General features: G+C 44.0%; 1 protein-coding gene and 1 long non-coding RNA gene across 3 annotated transcripts in view; one reads left to right on the top strand and one right to left on the bottom strand.

Moving 5' to 3' along the window:
- The first annotated feature begins 1,544 nt into the window (after window positions 1-1,544).
- The window catches only part of MAN2A1 (mannosidase alpha class 2A member 1), a 232,810-nt gene continuing 214,133 nt past the window's right edge, over window positions 1,545-20,221 (top strand). The window contains exon 1 of the mRNA XM_007529199.3: window positions 1,545-2,690. Coding sequence (XP_007529261.1) covers window positions 2,556-2,690 — 135 coding nt within the window. The 5' untranslated portion in view covers window positions 1,545-2,555. The remainder of the gene's footprint in view (window positions 2,691-20,221) is intronic.
- LOC132541318 (uncharacterized) lies at window positions 12,360-18,426 on the bottom strand. Of its 2 annotated transcripts, XR_009552482.1 has the most exons (3): window positions 17,785-18,426; window positions 17,507-17,635; window positions 12,360-15,122 (listed from the first exon to the last, which is right to left on the bottom strand). It is a non-coding gene; the product is annotated as an uncharacterized LOC132541318 (long non-coding RNA). The 2 variants fall into 2 exon arrangements; XR_009552481.1 differs by lacking the exon at window positions 17,785-18,426 and having other exon boundaries at window positions 17,507-17,777.

Here is a 20,221-nt window from a genome sequence, read left to right on the forward strand (position 1 = left end):
AGTGAACTCTAGAGATATAGAAATAATAGGTACAAGGAACTAACCTTATAGCCAACACCTGGACTGGGAGATAAGCATTCCCAAAGAGCTCCTCTTCTCTCTTTCTCTCTCTTTTTAATATTTATTTATTTACTCCCTTTTGTTGCCCTTGCTGTTTTATTGTTGTAGTCATTATTGATGTTGTTGTTGGGTAGGACAGAGAGAAATGAAAAGAGGAGGGGAAGACAGAGAGGGGGAGAGAAAGACAGACACCTGCAGACCTGCTTCACAGCCTGTGAAGCGACTACCCTGCAGGTGGGGGACCTGGAGGTCGAACCGAGATCCTTACGCAGGTCCTTGCGCTTTGTGCCACCTGCACTTAACCTGCTGCGCTACCGCTTGATTCCCTCCTCTTCTCTTTCTAGGGCTAAGATCCAGACCTTATTGGAGAAGGCACAGTCTGACTCACTGAATACAGGTCACTGTGGTGTCACACCTGCAGAATTTACTGAAAGTCTACCTTCTGGCACTTGATCTAAATCTTTTGTCTTTAAGATTCCTGGAAATTTACTCATAACTAGTGTCTCAACTTAAGCCTTTCATTACAAAACTAGGAATTGGGGGCAGGAGTAGATAGCATAATGGTTATGCAAAGAGACTCATGCCTGAGGCTCCAAAGTCCCAGGTTCAATTCCTCGTACCACCATAAGCCAGAGCTGAGCAGTGCTCTGGTTAAAAATGATAATAAAAGGAAAAGAAAAAAGAAACACAAAACTAGGAATTGAAATTGATGATGTAAGAGGGAATGGTTCTCAAACACTACAGGAGCTCAGCACTGGAGAAATAAAGGTACCTCCAAGAGTCTACCAATACAACAAAACCAGGAAGCAAAACTCTTCCTTCCTGTAATGTCTCTTCAGCGCCCTCTATTGAAAACATTTCAGCCTTATTTAGTAAATCAAAAAGGCACAGATCCATTTTCATAGAGTGACCAAGAAGGGTAGACTTGAAGTTGCATGGTAATCAATCAAGAACCGTCAGAAGCACTGATTCTCAGGTTCTCTACCCAGATTCTGCAGCAAGACGTCTACATCTGTCTACTTGGCTTGTTCGTTGGACGGCTCTTTTTCCTCTGGACTTCACTAGGATCTCCGCAAAAGCAGTCTAGGAAAAAATAGCCTGGACAGAATTCGCAACTCCCTTCTCTTTTTCTACAGCTCCTCCTGACATCCAAAGATCATCAAGTTCGGGTTCTCAAGGACTGAAAACCTGGGCAGCGAAAGAGAAGTAGAAAGAAAGGCCAGTCAAAACGAAATACAGGCTGCGGGGGCCAGATCGACTCTGCTGGGGCTCAAGCCCGGCCTCAGCCTTCTAAGTCACAAAAGCCGTCCGAGGTCTTCCCCCTCTCGGCTCATCAGGAGGCGGACGCTGGGCGGGCCCGGAGGGCGACGCGCTGTGATTGGGCGCCTTGGGGTCCGCCCCCTCATCGAGGCGCGTCGGGAGGGGGCGGAACCAGCTGCCTGCGCGGCTCCGGAGCTGCGGGCGCCTATTGACCCGGCGGCTGCTGTGCTGCCGCTGTCTCCTGCTTGTGGCCGGCAGTGCGGGAGCGCCGAGTGGCGCCGGCGAACCGCTGTTTCTTTTCGCAGCTGTCGCAGCCATCGCGGTGTTTGCGGGGCGGGCAGGAAGGAGGGGACTAGCGGCTGCAGCTGGAGCGGCTTTCTCTCCAGGGACGGTCCTCTCGCTCTTCTTCCCCCCCCTCCTCCGCTCGCCGCCGCCTCCCGCCCCCTGCGCCCTCCCCGCGCAGCTCGGGTACCGGAGGGGGAGAAGAAGGGGCGGCAGGGGGCGGGAGAGGCCGGCAGGCGAACTGTCGCTGGGTGCAAACTCTGGCCTGAGCCTTGCGCCCCCGCACCCAGGCTGCACCCCAGTCCGGCCTGGGCGACAGTGGTAGCAGGAAGGGGGCTCGGGCGGCGCCGCGGGGGCGGTCTTGGCGGTCCCGGCGATAAGTTGTAGGGCCTGGGGGCTCCCGAACTGATTCTTACCCATTCGGCTCCTCGGACCCAGCTCTGCGCCTGCGACCCCGGAGCCGCTGAGCCCGCACCTCCTTGCTGAGGAGAACACGCCTGCTCTCGTCGAGAAAACTTTTCCTGCCGACTTGACTCGGTCGGGGCGGCGGTGGCAGGAAGTCAGGCAGCGACCTCTCCTTCGCCTGCCCCGCGCGCCCTGCCGGGTGTTGGCGCTGAACTGCAGATCAAGTTTGCTGGGGGCCCCTTCCGGACTGCAGGCGGGCTCCTCCCCCCCTCCCCCACCCGAGGATCGATCAGCCCCCCTCCACCACCCTTCAGGGGAGGCAGCGGACTGGACCAAGGAGGGCGAAGCCCAGGGCGCGTGGTGGCGAGGAAGACTGGGCGCGGTGCGCGGCCCGAACCTTCGTCCGCTCCGCTGCTGAGCGCGGCGACAGTCCAAGCCCGGGAGCAGGGAGCCTCCGGCGGTTGCTTCTTGCCGTCCACGGTCTGCCTTCTCCTCTGGGGGCTGGGGGGGGGGGGCAGTGCCCTGGCCCGGAATCTCTCGAGTGAAAAATGAAGTTAAGCCGCCAGTTCACCGTTTTCGGCAGCGCGATCTTCTGTGTGGTCATCTTCTCGCTCTACCTGATGCTGGACCGGGGTCACTTAGATTACCCCAAGAACCAGCGCCGCGAGGGCTCCTTTCCTCAGGTAAGTGCGGGGACCGGCGGGGCGCAGGGCTGTGAGCGGGGAGTTGCGGGAGGGGGAGGCTGCTAGTTAACCGCTGCTCTTGCGACCTCTTCCTCCCGCTTTGGCTATGCACCCAGACACCCGGGCGAGACCCAAGTGGAGGAGGGTCCGCGTCTGCTCGAACCCCGGCTCCACGGCTTTCAGCCTGATGACCGCGACCCGAGAGCCTCCTCCTTGGCGCACCGAGTTAACAAAGTGCTGGGCGGCATGGGGTGGCAGGACCGCGCTCAGGGGAGGGATGTGGCCATGTTTCCGCTCTCGCACCCGAGCCTGTTAGGGGGTGGCCCTGGGCACCTGCTGGCCTGGAACCCTGACGGCGCGAGTCGCTCGCCCACAAGGCGGGGCGCCGGCGATCCACGCTAGGTGGGTAGCCCTTCTGCTCACAAAGGGTTAAGCTGCACAGACCTCCCCAAAGCAAACCGAGTAGCGGAAATGTATCAATGGACACATGTTTGGGCGGTTCCCCCCTCCCCTCCTTCCCACTGTCTGCTGAGAAATAAACAAAAGTTTATTTCGTGTTGCAGATGTCGTAGATGTGAATCTGTAGGGATGGTATTAGTGTCGTCATTCTTCACCTAGTACTTGGGTTGGGAGCAGACGGGGAGCCTAATGGGGAAGCGCTTGTTATACTCGGACCGGAAGCTGTGGGGCGCTCAGCACTGTGTCCAGTGATCACACATTGTCAGACAAGTTGGGAAGAAGGCCTGCCTTAAGTCTTTTTTTAATTTAAAGTTAATAAAAAATAAGCAAGCGGACCAGGTAGTTTCTGTTTGGAAGCGAACCGTGTGTGTGGTCAATGTTTTAAATTATTTGTCAATGAGCAGCACCTTTCAGACAATTTAGTAAAGTTGGGTATTGGATGGTAATCGCTGTAATGAAATCTGAAGATAACCCTGACAAGCTGATCTGTCAACTATTTGAGTCAGTGTTAGAGAGCCCCAGGATGTCCTTTGTGACACTTTAAATGACCATTTTTTTTAATAAGTTAGGCTAAATCTCATGAATTTAACTGAAATTATACTTGAAACTTTACCTGAAGTATGAAATGGAAAAAAGAGAGAGGTGTCTTTGCTGAAGTACTATTAGTACAGAACACTCAGAATATTTTATGGGTGAGAGATATTAAAAATCTTGTTGCAAACAGATGTATTAAGAATTTTGGAAAGCTTACATTTAGCTTAAGTACCTTAGAGGAAATAGAGTAAATATAAGGCTGTGGAATATCTTTCAGTATGAATTTAGAATTTGTATTATAAATGTTGACTAGAGTAGAGAACAGGTTGAAAAAAGGGTGGGCTCTCTGAATGGGGGAGGGAGAAAGGAAGTGTTTCCAGCCTGTTTAATGTGATGTATAATTCTGTGTAAACACCCTCAACCTCATTTTTAGATTTTTTTTTTCCATTATAGGAAAAACCATACAAACTGATTCATTTACTTAAAGTGTTATTTTGAGTAATGTCTTTTGGCTTTGACTTGATCACTTGGAAGTGATTTATGCTAACATCTGGGGCTAGGGTTTCTGCAACCTTGACATTTTACTATTTCTAAAGGAGTGACTCATGCCATTATTAGAAAATTTTAGGCAAAGTTAATTCCAACGTTTTAATATTGAATTTAGTCCATGTTAACAGGCTATGACTGTGAAGCTTTTGATAATGTGACAGTGGTTATTAGAAGAAAAGGCACTCTGTATATTTTGTTTTTTGTGCAAGGGGAGAAGGCTTGGAAGGTGAAGCTTTGTGTATTTAAGATTGCCTTTCTTAGATTTTTGGAATTAGATTTTTGGTGCAGGAGGAGATGGCCTTGGCTGATGTAGTTTTAGATAACCATTGAATCTTCAAGCAGGACAGGATAGTGTCAGACACATAAATTAGGTTTACAGAGCCCTGCTGGAAGATTCATATAGACATATGCCTTACACAGTAAACCAAAGTCCCAAAATTGTCACCCAGTAGGTGAGGAAACTGATAAGGAGAATTTACCTTGACCAAAGTCACATAGCTAACCATTGAAATTTCAACAGGCAACCTTTGGCTTCTAGTCTCTCTGTCACTAGACTGCCTCTTACTAATTGTTTGCCTCTTTTATTTTTTTTTGGCAGTGACATACTTGAGGTTTATACCTCTCCTGTCAAAATTTATCTTACATCAGGGTTAAACATAATGTAGCACAGCATCTAACATTTGTGGGTTCCCCCCCACTATCTTTGATTTCTGTATAACCTTCTATTTGATGACAATACCATATTAGCAAAACTGAGTTGCACTACAGGATATTTCTTTGGCAAGTCTGGGTACTCAGTTTCTGAGTTTTAATGAAGTCAAACTAGTTTGATAGTCACTGTGTATCATTATGGGTTTTGAATGAGGCCCATCTGTAAGCAGGGCATGTTTAAAAATCACTAAGATTGAGAGTCGTCTCGTATTCTCACTTATGTTCTTTTCCTCTCCTCCCAGAACACTAGTTGGCCTGACCTGGTAGACCTAACTTGGCGTGTTTCACTGCCTCTTACCTGAGAGCAAGCTGCCTGCCTCTGACAGAATGTTTAGAAATCCTTTGGTTCCCCCCCCCTTTTTTTGAATTCCTTTGAGAATTGGTGTCAACAGGTGGCGCTGCTTTAGCTTTTGTGTTTATTTTAGGGTTAATCTCAGCTAGAAAAATACATTAAAAAATTCACCATGATTTGAAGATGCTTTGAGGCAACTAGTAAGGATTCAAGCAGGTGGAAAGGAGATACATTGCTAAGATTTCCCTGAAATTCTTCACTACTTCTTCAAGCTGGTTTCACAAGCTGTTTATCTGAGTTGCATATAATAGGATTTTCTATTAAAATCTTATGTTGAATCTGGAGAATTAATTAATGAATCAGGTTTTATAGAACAAATGGTCATTCTGTATGGCAGATGATCATAGAGGTTAATGTGAACTCTTGAAAGTCACTTCAGATGGGAATGTTGATGGAAAATGTGAATGTGAACTTTATTTTCATTATTTGTGTATGTGAACTTTGGAGTTTATCTTTGTACTCAGCGTGTATCAAATGAGAAAGTGAAAGTGTCTTGAATTTGATTGAAGGACATTGGAAGGTGAAAACCTTAACAGTTTTTATTTTTTGTTCAGGTAGTAATTTAGAAGACAGTATGTTTTAAAAGCACAGTTTCTTTATTATTATTAATTTATTTATAAAATAAAAAATATTGACAAGAGCACACAAGATATGAAGGGTACAATTCCACACAATTTCTGCCACCAGAATCTAGCATCCTATCCCCTCCTTTGAAAGCTTTCCTATTCTTTAACCCTCTGGGAGAATGGACCTAAGATCATTATGTGGTGCAAAAAGTGGAAGGAAGATTTGACTCCTGTATTTGCTTCTCCAGTGAACATGGGTGTTTGCAGTTGGATTCGTACTCCCAGCCTGTCCCTATCTTTCCCTAGTGGGGCGGGACTCTGGAGAGCTAGAGATCCAGGGTACATTGGTGAGGTCCTGTCTGGGGAAGTCAGGTTGGCATTATCTGCAACTTGGCTGAAAAAACATTAAGCTATAAAGTAGAACAAATTGTTTAATAGTCAGGAACCTAAAGGCAAAAATATAGCAGATGATTTTTGTGATCTCCATTTTGGAAAAAGCTAGTAGGTCTATTTTAGGTATATTCCAGGGGTCCCATGAGTTTACTAATTTTTGCCTGAGCATGACAGCTAACATGTAGGTGGACCAGAGGCATTGTTTGGGGAGATGGTGTCTTGAGTTGGAAATAGGACTAGACATAGTTTCTTTTTTTTTTTTTTTTTTAATTGTTGTTGTTATTAATGGTGTTGTTGGATAGGACAGAGAGAAATGGAGAGAGGAGGGGAGGACAGAGAGGGGGAGAGAAAGATAGACACCTGCAGACCTGCTTCACTGCCTGTGAAGCGACTCCCCTGCAGGTGGGGAGCCAGGGGCTCGAACCGGGATCCTAACACAGGTCCTTGTGCTTTGTACCACCTGTGCTTAACCCGCTGCGCTACTGCCCAACTCCCACATAGTTTCATTTTTAATATTTTATTTATTAGAGAGACAGAGAAATTGAGAGGGAAGTGGGGAGATAGGAAGAAAGAGTGATACCTGCAGCACTGCTTCAGTGAAGCACTGAAGCTTACCCCCTGCAGGTGGGAGTTGGGGACTTGAACCTGGATCCTTGAGCACTATAATATGTGTTTAACTGGGTGTGCCACTGCCTGGTCCAGGAGTAGTTTTACACCTCTTCAAATGTGTGTTATCACACTATGTTTACCACCAAAGAACCAGAAACCTTCCACCACAGTCCACTGGAGTCTCAATATTGTTTGAACTCACACCCCTGCCCCACCTTCTAATAATATTTTAGAGTTCAGCATAGTTAATGTTTAGTAGAGTTGACTTCTGTTAATACCCCCTTTATTTTCCTCTTGCTTTCAGAAAGCTTTTGACTCTTAAAAATGATATAGGGAAAATAAGGTGGGTCTTCCCACGCTTCTCCACACACAGGTGCACTCTATAAACTGTAGCACTTGTTGCTGGGGTTTGTGCAGGTGGCTGTTTATAAGAGAGCTGGTCTCATTTGGGGGGTGGGTGCAATGTTTCAGGTCTGTGACTCTGGGGAAGTGATGGAATTTTGACAGTGGTGTCAACTATTTATTTAGGAATACAAGGACATGAAAGACTCTGAAGAAGCTGGTCTCCTCCATGCCTGTGTGCATCTAATACTCCTGCAGGACTCTTGCCCACCATGTTTTGCTGAGATCCAAGCTTATTTCCTATAAACCATTTGGGACCGATAACTTGTGACTGCATCTAGTTTGAAAGCTTAAGTTTTATTATTTTTTTAATTGAGTTAAATGTGTTGTTCCCAGATGAACAGTGCTATCAGAGACCAAGCAAATACTTTTGCTTTGGAGATGTTGCAATCCTACTTACCCAAAAGGGATTTTCTTGGTGACTCATACTAATTAGCTTTAGGGGTTATCTGGATTGTGGACAAACCATAGACTAAAATTACCACTTGTGTTTGTTGTTTTTTTACTTTGAGTCAACTATTGCTTTTTTAGTGAAAATAGTTAAGAACTTTGTACTTTTTTTTTTTGGAAAGACTGGAATAAATGTTTAGGTTTTCTTAGAAGCAGTAGTTAGTGACTGCTGCTGTGATCCCTTGCTTTTTTATTATTTCTTTGAATTCAGCAGTCTTGGTTTTCCATTGTTGCTCCTTCACCTTATCTCTTAAAGAGATCTGTAAAGCAATGGAGGATTTTCAACAACTGAGATTTGATCTCTGGTTGCTGGATCATTGAGGCCTCATTTTGGATTTTGGCTTTTTCTGTCTTGGTGACCAAGTTCTGGTACCAAAGATTTGGCGAATGTACTGAATTAAGGAGAGGAAGAACAACTCTAATAGAGATAGTTGCTTTTTTGTCATTACTCAGATTAGGAGAGGAAGTAGACCATTTTAGCTAAAAATACTTTGTTGTTTCAGTTACAGATTTCAAGTCAAGTTTCAAATATTGAGGGTGAAACCATATTTTAGGTTCAAACAAATTGGAAGGCTGATTTTACTGAAGTGAAGTTCAGACTGGTAATTTAAATCCTGTTAAATTTGCCCTGTAATAGGAAATATATATGTAGTTGCCTGGGTTTTTCTACTCAGGACCTATTTTTATTTTATTCTTTTAGATAGAGAGAGAGCTTGATAGAGGGAAATATCCCGAAAACCCAAAGCTTCCTTCAGTGTGGTGAGGACTGGGTTCAACTTGGGTCAGAGGCTTCACAAATCAGGTGTTTCCAGGTGAGCTGTCCTCCCTGCCCAGGAAATAAACTATCTGATTTGAAGGGACTTGCTGTTTTTGAGGTCCTCTTATGCTTACCTGTGAGATGGATACACTTAAGGTAGAGCTGTTTGTAATTTTATTCAGGCAAGCACTTAAGTATTCAATAAATATTTTATGTTAAAATTATAAGTGTAATGATGGTCTCTAAAGAAAAGAACAACCTCATAACATTTTAGTTTAAAATTATATATATTCTACCTTTAGTTGCTTTATAGAGCAGAGCTTCACAACCGTCTTGCTATTGACACTTCAGACTGGATAATCCTTTGTATGGGGGCATGTTTTATGCGTTGTAGAACTTTTAGTGGCATTCTTGATCTCAATTTAGTATATGCCAGAAATAACCCTTCTTCTTTTTTGTCCCTTGAAGTGTTGCTCAAAAGGTAGTTAGTTCTAATACTCAATATGATGACTAGTAGTTTTTGATGATTGAGATAGTGTATCTTTTTTTCTGGATCCCTGAAGTTCTTTTACATTTTTAGGATTCTAAATTGCAATACAGTAATGAAGACACAAGAAAAGATTTTACTTTCATATGCACATCAAAGAAAAAATGGAAAAAATAGCATTATGAAACTTTTTGATTGATAAATTTATTCTGAGAAAATCATATTATGTTCAAGTGACAGTAAATAGATCATCTTTTACTTTCTACAAACTGAATTAAAAGTTGGCAATAGTCCAGATTTTTTCCTCTTGCCTTTTAGCATAGAAAGTTAAGATTATATTGTTTAGTACCAGTCAAATGTAAAACCTGTACATTAAAATAATTTGAGATGTCTGAAATCGTCTCATACAAGCTGTTGATTTTTCTTCTATGTATTGCTCAGTTTTCTTTGTCTTTTTCTTATTATTTTTTTTAATCTTTATTTATTGGATAGAGACAACCAGAAACCGAAAGGAAGGGAGAGGTAGAGGAGAGAAACAGAAACACCTATAGCACTGCATCCTCACTCACAAATCCTTCCCCTTGCAGGGGCTTGATCCTGGCTCCCTGTGCCTTATATATAACATTTGTGTTCAGCCACGTGCACTATCATCTGGCCCTGGTCTTTCTTTCTTTTTTTTCTTTCGCCACCTGGATTATCACTGAGGCTTCATTCCTTCATGAATCATCCACCATTCCTGTTGTCATTTTTTCCACTATTTATTTATTTTTCTTTTGATAGAGACAGAAATTGAATGAGAAAATGGAGGTAGGGAGAAAAAGAGGCACCTGTAGTATTGCTTCACCACTGGTGAAGCTTCCTTCCTCCATTTGGGGTGTGGGACTTGAACCCAGGTCCTTGTGAATGCTTATTTGTGCACTGTGTTGGCTGTGCCACCACCACCCGACTCCTTTAATTTTATTTGTGTTAATTCTACCTTCTGCATTTGTATTCCTTCTTGAGGTGAGAAAAAAAAAAAAAGCATGGGAAGTAGATGGAAAATAAAGTGGATGAAGACTTCCCTTCTGTCCACATTTTGTTTTAAGTTTTACTTTTTTTCCAGAAAGAAGCATGGTGGCAAGGGTAGGAAAAGAATGACTTCTGGGTTCATATCCTATTTCCTTTCATTTTGCCCCTTTGAACTCTGCTACTATCTCAGCTAACTGTGGGCCAGAGCTGGCTTGCCACCAGGTGTTGTAGGCCCACAAACTGAGGATGGTTCTTATGTTTTCAGATGATTAAATATTTCATGACTTAGCCATTCTCTTTTCCTCCAGGAATTATCTCTGGCAGCTTTTCCTCTGCAGCAATGGAATTGAGTAGTTGTGGCAGGAGTCATCTTGGCGACCAAAGCCCAAGATATTTGCTATCTGGCCCTTTAAAGAAAAGAAAAGAAAAGAAAAGAAAAAATAGCCAGTTCCTGGTTCAGACTGAATTTCTCCATTATTAACATTGGAAGCAAATAATTTGCTCATATCTGTTGAACCAGATGTGTGCTAATTAAAAACAAACAATATTCTCAAGCTGGCTTTTAGTGTAATAGTGTGTGTGTGTGTGTTTTGTGATTGTGGTTTTAAACTAGTGTCTTGTACATGTTTTATAGATTTTAAGTATCCTCAGGGAACTTTTATGCTAGAGCTTGGAGATGTTTGACATATATAATTTTTTTCCCTTTTATCACCTGAAGGGTTCACAATACATGGCCCCTTTGGGATGGAAGGTTCTGGGTGCAAGCTATGCAAATAAATGCATAATTTTAAGATTGAATACTATGACTTTATGATGTTTTAGATTTGCTGAAACTTAACTTACTGTGGAGGCACAGCCTGGTAACTTCTTCATAAGCCATGGTTTGGGACTGAGCTTTATTATCTGGGTCCCTCAGGACTGCTCAGCTCAGCTCAGCTCAGCTCAGCTCAGCTCAGCTCAGAGGAGGACTTCTGGAATGTCCCCAGGAATAGTGGATGGCTTCTTTACTTCTCAGAGTTTATCCATCTCTTGCAAAGTTTGATTTCTCCTTACTTGCTTTTCTTTGTGAAAATACATGTGACTTTCTTCTTTCTTGGTGACACAGGGCTTTCTATCATTTGTGTCATCAGAGACTTTATTGTCATCATTGAGTGTAACACTTTTAGTCTGTATAAAAATGTGTACAGTTCCTCTGAGCCTTGTTGCAATTTTTAAGTTTTTTCCTCCCACTTTAAAATATGTACATTTGCCATTCTTCACTTGTAAATGGATTTCCCACTGCAGGTAGAAACTTTTCATAGTCCAGGGAAAATGTCATTGCTTTTCCTAGGGCAGAAGAGGCATTTGCCCCAAGTGTGACTTCTTGTCCTAGTTCCCACTAGTAAGTGCCACTGTCTTAATTTATTTATTACTGGATAGAGACAGAAATCAAGAGGGAAGGGGAAGATAGAAAAGGAGAGACTAGGAGCCAGGCAGTAGAGCACCTGGGTAGGCACTTACATTATAGTGTGTAAGGACCTAGGTTCAAGCCCCTGGGAAGCTTCACATGTGGTGAAGCAGAGCTGTGGGCTTCTCTCTGTCTCTCTCCTTCACCCCCCCCCAATTTCTTGCTCTCACTATCTAATAATAAATAAATAAAATATTTATTAAAAAAAAAAGAAAGAAAAGGAGAGAGACCTGTAGCTCTTGCCCTCTAGGTGGGATCAAGGACTTGAACCAGTGTCTTTGTGCATGGTGTTGTGTGTGCCCTGTCCCATTGTTTCTCATTGTTTCTTATCAGCAGTTTGGACAGTCAGAGTATTTGGAAGGTTTTTTTTTTTTTTTTTAGGAGTATATATTGACACAATTCCCACCACCAAAGGTATGTGTCCTTACCCCTACCCCCCTACAGTGGAGCTGAAAATAATTCTCCTCCCCCCAGAGTTTTTTTTTTTAACTTTGGGACAATACTCTAAACTCAGTCAAATTCTGCTTTGCATTTCCTTTTCTGTTCTTTCTCAGCTTCTGTTTATGAGTGGGATTGTTGTGCTGCGCCGTGGAGAAGAGAGAGAGGAGGTCCAGAGCGAAGAGGAAACACAAATCTTTATTTGTGCTGGCACCTCAGAGTTGGGTTTGAGAGAAGCAGGTTGGGCCACGTGGAGGTAGCGAAAATGGCTGCCTCATGCAGTAACCTTTCCTGCGTCTAAACACGGAAGTGAAGCGCGGCAAGAGAGAGAGGTGCGGAAGAAAAGCTTTTTTTTTTTTTTTAATTTTTTTTTTATTTAAGAAAGGATTAATTAACAAAACCATAGGGTAGGAGGGGTACAACTTCACACAATTCCCACCGCCCAATCTCCATATCCCACCCCCTCGCCTGATAGTGTTAGCGAGCATAAATCAAACCACCATCCACTGTAAGGAAGCAAAGATGTTTATTGACGAATTGCAATCCGGGCCGAGATGGTGACTGGTGTTAGTCTACCAAGCTCGACCCCGAACAGGGCTCAAACCATACAATTTATAGGAATTCAGACTACACTCAGGGAGGGGGAGCACATCACCTTATCAACCTACATCCAATAACAGGCTATAGCAAACACAAGATCCAATCATTTCAAACTTAGCAAAAAGCAGGGTCCATTCAAAGCAAAGTGCGGGCTATTTTCAAATATAGTAAGATCACACAACCAATAGAATTCAACCAGGCAGGGTCGCCACATCCTCCTGCCATCGGCTATGACCACCCATCCGGTAGGCAGCACACCACAAAGTCTGTTCAAAGGTCCTGATAAGGCTTGTCCCCATGTAGGGTCCTTCGAACAATGGGTGGCCTTCACTGATGAGGTCCTGATAAGGCTTGTCCCCAGGCAGGGTCCTTCGAACAATGGGTGGCCTTCACTGATTAGGTCCTGCTTATTCAAGGGGGAAGGGGCAAGGAATTTTCCACCTCATACTACAAGCAACTCATACTAAAAGCACTTAACAAACAACGGCATAAAAAGGGAATTTCAAGGCTACTGCCTTTTACATTCCCCACTTGTCTTAGCCGAGAATCAAATCTTTGATTCATCTTCATCTTTTTTTTCTTTTGGGTCAGTGGGATCAGCAACTGTCCTCTTCAAAGGAGTGTGATGAATCTAGTGGCACTTTCCGGCAACCTTTGCAGCAGTTGGTGTACTCAGGATCACAATATAAGGTCTTTCTCACTGGGTGTGCCTTGTGGAGCAGGCAGCAGGTGACAGGGTCCTTCCCAAAGGCTTGTAGCACAGCATTCTAATTGTCCTGCAATATAGGCTGGAGATATGTAAGAACTTGGTATAACAGTTGTGGAATGGATCAGAGACAAGAGCATCACAGATCATGACAGCAGCAGTCTGCCAAAAACCATTTCAAAGGGAGACAGTTTGTTTACAATGGGAGACAGTGTACTCTCAGAAGGGCCTGAGCCAGGAGCGATACCCATCCCCTGCCAGTTTCAAGGGTTAATTTAGTTAAAGTCTCCTTTAAGGTCTAATTTATCTCTCTACCTGCCCAGGGATATGGGGCTCGTTAGCATAATGAAATTTCCAATTTGTTCCCATTTCTCGGGTCACTAACTGAGACACAAAAACAGTGAATGTCTGCTTACCAGAACCAATGGTGAGAGGGAACTCTCCACCTGGGCACTGTTTTATCTAAAATTTTCTTGCTCACCATCTATGCCCCCCTCAGACTTTATTGGTTAAACCTCTACCCAACTTGAAAATGTGTCTATAAATATCAGCAAGTACTTATACCCAAAAGTCTCTGATTTTACTTCTGTAAAATCTATTTAGTCTCTAGTCCTAATCTCTTGCCCATCTTATTTCTCCTTACTGTATCCAGGGTCCTTTGGAAGCAGGGAGCCTAGTAGAATCAATGTCAAGGCTGGCTCTGCTTGTTGTGTAGCTGCACAAGTGGCTTCATCTGCCCTCTAGTTTCTTTTCTGATGTCCGGAACAATGGGTCATGGCTGCTTCTTGCAGGGTCCATGCGGCCTCCAGTAGGTTCTTTTGCTGGATCATCTTCCCGGTGGGAGTCAGGAATCTTCTCTCCCCACATGCTCCATGCACACGCCATGTAGCAAAGGCATACCTCTTGGCAGTCATGCATTTGTAGGGAGCCTCAGGATCCGTCTCCAACATCAGGGTGGCAGGGTTCAGGCCGGTGGCAGCACTGAATTTCACTCATGGCTGGTCTAGGAACAGAACTTGGTAGCAGGTTAGGTGGGCATTGGACTTGCCCCAGTGATGGCTTGTCTGCTTTCCTTACCAGCTGTGCCACAGGTGCTACTGTCCTCAGGCATTTTGTCCATCCAGCAGCTACAGGGTCCAATATTTGACAAATAGGCAACGGGTCTGTGCCATGGCCCAAGGTTTTGGGTCAGCACTTCCCGGCTTATGCCTTTAAGTTCATCCACAAGCAGTCTAAATGGCTTGTTGATAAAACAGCCTTTCTTCCAGTGTCCTTTTTCTTTGCAGCAACATCACTGATCTTTCTCTTCCCTTAGCCCCAATTTTCTGACTTTCCTTTTCCCTCTGGGCACTGCCCCAACTTTCTCTTTCTTTCTTTCTTTCTTTCTTTCTTTCTTTCTTTCTTTCTTTCTTTCTTTCTTCCTTTCCAAAGTCTGATGTCAAAACATTTACCAACTTCTTAAAAACCCTCTGAGCAATCTCTCAGCTTTTCTTTAAAATCTTTCTGTCTTCTGTAACTTTTTTCTAACACCTGGGGCAGATTTGAGCAACAAAAGGCCAAATTTAGTGTCATTCTATTTACCTTAGAGAAATTTGTGGGCCATTTTACTGCCTCTTGGAGACCCCCTAAGAGAACCTGGCAGTATGATTGAAGGGGTATCACTGCTGTACTCGTACATTTGTAACCAGTAAGACATACACAAAACCAGATTAAGAGCTTACCAAAACTGACAGTCTAATGACCAGAATTTGCCTATACATCTCTATGTAATTTTAGAAGGTCTTTTTAACAAACAGATATACCAGTAATATAACCACTGTGTTATTTTTCACTCACCTAAGCCAGTTCTACTTCTTTAGTTGAGAAGGTATTTTAAAACGTTTACATGTCAATAACCTTTCTGTCATTTTCCACACAAGAGATAGAGACACATCTTCAGTGTGTGATACCTAACTTGAGAGACTCTGTTTGAATTTTAAAGAGCATACATTTAAAAGTTATTTTTTTAACTTCCTGTAGCAATTTCCATAACCAGGATCTCTAAACCAAATTCAGTTTAACTAAATTTTTCTTTAAACTTTAAACAAACTCTAATTACTTAGAGAGTTAACACATACTAGTGACTTCTCAAAGCATTTTCAATGTCAGACAAATGCCAAATTTGCTGTGGACCAATATCTATAAAATAGATAATTTGCATATCAATTTGGAGAAGATGAATTGTCACATTAAATACTCAAGACTTTAAATCTTTAGCTGTCTTAGCAAATTAATTTTTACCCTTATATTACCACATAAGAACTGTATTGAGAACTCTTTTTTAAAGAACTTTGATAAGAATGCAGCTTTAAAGTTACTTACACTTTTAACCTTAAGATTAACATTTTTAGGCCACTAAAACAAACCTAAAACACACATATAAACATGTAAGACATCTCATAGCCACCTTTTTATCATTTATATATCTGGGCTGATTGCTTAGGGGAAAAGAGCAGCTTTTAACCAGTACAGACACATCTTAGCAACATACCTGGTCAAACACAAATTTAGATCTGCACTCACACAATTTTTCAAGATGAAACATCTCACATTTATATACTAAGATTTTTCTTTTATCCAATAGCTCCTAGGACAACTTTAACTAGCCCTAAATAAACAAAGAGGAAGAAACAAATTCTTTCAGCTTCTCTCCACGAGGAGCCCAAGAGGACCAAGGACAGTTTTTAGACAGTTCCAGTCAGCTCCGGGGGCATGGGTAAAGCCACACACATGCTAGCACTATCACCCATCTGCACCCATGGGCCCGTCCCAGGTCACAGCCACACCGAGGCAGGGCGGGGTGTCGCCCCTGCACTAGAGCTGCTGCCTGGCCCGGCTCCAGGCCCCTGCTGTGACCAGCCAGCCTGACTCCTGTGAGGGCGGGGTGGCACCCTCAGGGTCCTGCCTGGACTAGCCTGAGGACATGATTCTGCTACTCAGGCTTAAAAGAGAGACAAAGACAAGGCAAAATTCAGCTGGCAACTTCAGGCCGGAACCAAATCTGGTCCCGTCGCTCTGAGATGATTTCTTAATGTTGACCAAAAAGACACAGGGACACAAAAAAGCACAGAAACACATCTTACATCGAAGGTGAGCCTCTCTGAGGAACAAAAAGTCATGAGTTTATATTTATGCACTCCTACCCCCAAACTATGAGTAACCAGGTCCAGTGGGGTAGATGCCGCCTGGCCCATTCCTGCAAAGTGGAAGTAAGTGAACACGAAACACAGACTGACAAACAGACAAGACACACACAGACAGACAAGCGCGCTTAACAAATGTCCAGACAATACCTAACACCCCAGATTTCACGGGTTCTTTTTATACTCTTTCTTACAGCCAGCTGGCACACCGTTTTCTCATTCTCACACACTTTTTCCCTATCAACCCAAAGGGTGTCCACTTGGGACCTTCTTCCCTTTTTAGGTTGCAAGAAGTTTTTATTAATGGAGACTCCAGTTTTTCTAAAATTTTTTAACCTTTAACCTCCTGTGGTACCGTAACACAAAATAAGGGAAGGAGACAAACAAAAAGACAAACCGCAAATTCTGCGAGACCAACAAGGCAGATTGTAAGTGGGGAAAAAGGAACTGACTTCTAATGGATGTCAGGCACACAACGATGCTCGCCTGGCCAGGCCCCTCGCGGGACCTTAAGGGGTCTTAGCTTAGGGGTGACCGTATGATCCCCGGTCTAGGTCTCAACTACATTGAGAACCCCCACTTAGCTGAAACGACCCCACGGACACGCAGGTTAGAGCCCACTCAAGCCCCGTAGCTTTTCAGGCCGTGAGGCACATAACATTCACACACACGCAGCAGACCATCCATTCAGTCAAGATTGGGCAATTACCATTCCGGCCGCCGCTACTAAGGAATGTTGCCAGTTAGGCCTTCAGGAGTCACCGGAGAGTAGCTCCGGCCAGACCCCCTCAATTGCACTAACAGGCTCAGCCTTTTCGCGAATTGCCAAAGTGAGGAGAGTAAAGGAGACAAACACAGAGTGGCCAGCCACGAGAGACAGTTCGGAAGCGGACCCTGTTCCAGATCCTTAGGGGACCCTGTTTCAGGTCCCGGGTGGACCCTGTCTCAGGTCCCAGGGCGGACCCTGTTCCAGATCCTTACCCCAGCAGCCTGGGAGTCGTCACTCCCCAGCGCTGCGGTCTGGGATTTTTAACGCGGCGTTCCGAAATCCACAGACCCCCAGGCCCCGCGGGGACTTACTCAAAAATCAAGCTTGACTCACTGGTCCTCCGGAGGTGCAGAGCTGGAAAAGAAATGGTACCATGCAAAATTCAGGCCTGACTTACCGGCGCCGGGCAGGACTTCCAAGGCCTCCGAGGGTCCGGACCCAGGATGGGGTGTCCTCAGGAATACCCGTCTGAGGGATCTCGCTGGAGCCTCCAAATGTTAGCGAGCATAAATCAAACCACCATCCACTGTAAGGAAGCAAAGATGTTTATTGACGAATTGCAATCCGGGCCGAGATGGTGACTGGTGTTAGTCTACCAAGCTCGACCCCGAACAGGGCTCAAACCATACAATTTATAGGAATTCAGACTACACTCAGGGAGGGGGAGCACATCACCTTATCAACCTACATCCAATAACAGGCTATAGCAAACACAGATCCAATCATTTCAAACTTAGCAAAAAGCAGGGTCCATTCAAAGCAAAGTGCGGGCTATTTTCAAATATAGTAAGATCACACAACCAATAGAATTCAACCAGGCAGGGTCGCCACATCCTCCTGCCATCGGCTATGACCACCCATCCGGTAGGCAGCACACCACAGAGTCTGTTCAAAGGTCCTGATAAGGCTTGTCCCCATGTAGGGTCCTTCGAACAATGGGTGGCCTTCACTGATGAGGTCCTGATAAGGCTTGTCCCCAGGCAGGGTCCTTCGAACAATGGGTGGCCTTCACTGATTAGGTCCTGCTTATTCAAGGGGGAAGGGGCAAGGAATTTTCCACCTCATACTACAAGCAACTCATACTAAAAGCACTTAACAAACAACGGCATAAAAAGGGAATTTCAAGGCTACTGCCTTTTACAGATAGCTTTCCCATTCTCTATCCCTCTGGGAGCATGGACCCAGGGTTGTTGTGGGTTGCAGAAGGTAGAAGGTCTGGCTTCTGTAATTGCTTCCCCGCTGAACATGGGCGTTGACTGGTCTGTCCATACTCCCAGTCTGCCTCTCTCTTTCCCTAGTAGGGTGGGTCTCTGGGGAAGCTGAGCTCCAGGACATATTGGTGGGGTCTTCAATCCAGGGAAGTCTGGCCGGCATCCTGATGACACCTGGAACCTGGTGACTGAAAAGAGAGTTAACATATAAAGCCAAACAAATTGTTGAGCAATCATGGACCCAAAGCTTGGAAAAGTGGAGAGGAAGTATTAGGGCGGTACTCACTGCAAACTCTAGTGTACTTCTGCTTTCTTACTTTGGTGCCATACTCCAAACTCAGTCAATTTCTGCTTTGCGTTTCTACTTCTTCTTTTTCTTTTTTTTTACATGCATAACATTGTATTGTTAAATGGGAATCTGGGGAATGTTATGCATGGAAGAAAAGCTTTTATGAGAGTAGCTCTCAGGAGAATGGGAAGGGGGAGGAGTAACCAAAGCACTTCAACTATGGCAGGGAAATAAACAATGCCCTGAGGGCACAACATGGCGGAACAGGCGCTCCCAGAATGTCCCAACTCTCCCGGGAACTAGCCTGAGGGGACAGCATGGCAGATGTGACTGCATCTGTTCAATTTCCCAGCATGGGATCATACCATACTCCTCTTTCTCTCTTGCTTTTGTCACTTAACACAATTCCTTCTAGCTCCATCCAAGATGGTCGAAGAAGTTGCAAAGTTTTTTTTGTTTGTTTGTTTGCTTGTTTTATTTTGTTTTTTTCTTTTAATACTAGTTTCTGCTGTGCTTTGGGGCTAAAGATGTCCTTTGCTGTGGTTTCCCTCTGCTCTGTCAGGCCACAGATGTGAAGCAATGTGGAATTCATAGGCCCTGTCCTTTGTGTTAACATTTTCCCTTTGGGGCATTAGATGAATGAAGCCTGAGAATGTGAACTGTTCTCTGAATATTTTCTTCGTTAACATGAAGAAAATTTGAGTTTTTAGAATCTAGTCAGTCATTCTCTCAGCAGTTGCCAAAACATCTGAGAAATGAGCATGGAAAAGCCAGACAAAGAATTATAGAGTAGTAAGGATCCTTCCAGGTCAGCCAACTTAGTCTTTGCTGAGGTACATAAACTGAACTTTGGCAGCTTTTTAAAAGTCCCATAACCAGCCAGTAGCCTGACACATCCAGCCTAACCTAGATAATTCAGTTAACTTTTTGTTGTAAGTACTATACTCAGCATATGTTTGAGAACTTACTTTGCATTAGGTACTATAGAAGCTACAGTAGACAATGTGTTACGTGCTTTGAAAGAACCTTTGTTCTTTGAGGAGACATGACTGTCTTTTGTGAAACCATTTGATAGTTGTATTGTTTGGTTACTTGTTAAAAAGTTAAATTGCTGTACTTTGGTGGTAGTCTTGGTGTGAATATTTTCGCCACCAGCATTTTTGTTGAGGCTTGGTACCTGCACCATTCCTGGTGGTCATTTTTTTTTCTTTTCTCTTTCTTTTTGATAGGGGGAGAGAGAGGCAGACACAGAGAGAAGGGGAATACCTGCAGCCCTGATCTATGCTCCTGCAGCTTCTCCCCTGCAGGTAGGCACCAGCATTCTCACAAATGGTAGCATTTGTGTAGTTGTGTCATTTCCAGACCCCATTACTTTTGTTGAAAAGGTTTAAAGAGTACTCTTGAAGCATTTGACGGTGTAAACCACTGTTGCCTCAATAGAAATGTAAAAAGTAATTACATGTAATTTTTAAAAAGTAGGATGTTAGAACAGTGCCTGTTAAATGCTCAGTAAATGCCAGTGGTCAGATTTATGTGCTTATTAAGTGCCAGACATTGTTGTAGGTTCAAGGAATATAGGAGATAAGAATAAAAGCTCATGATGTTCATTTAT

Source organism: Erinaceus europaeus, chromosome 11, assembly GCF_950295315.1.
Source record: "Erinaceus europaeus chromosome 11, mEriEur2.1, whole genome shotgun sequence".
In the NCBI taxonomy this organism is placed as follows: Eukaryota; Metazoa; Chordata; class Mammalia; order Eulipotyphla; family Erinaceidae; genus Erinaceus; species Erinaceus europaeus.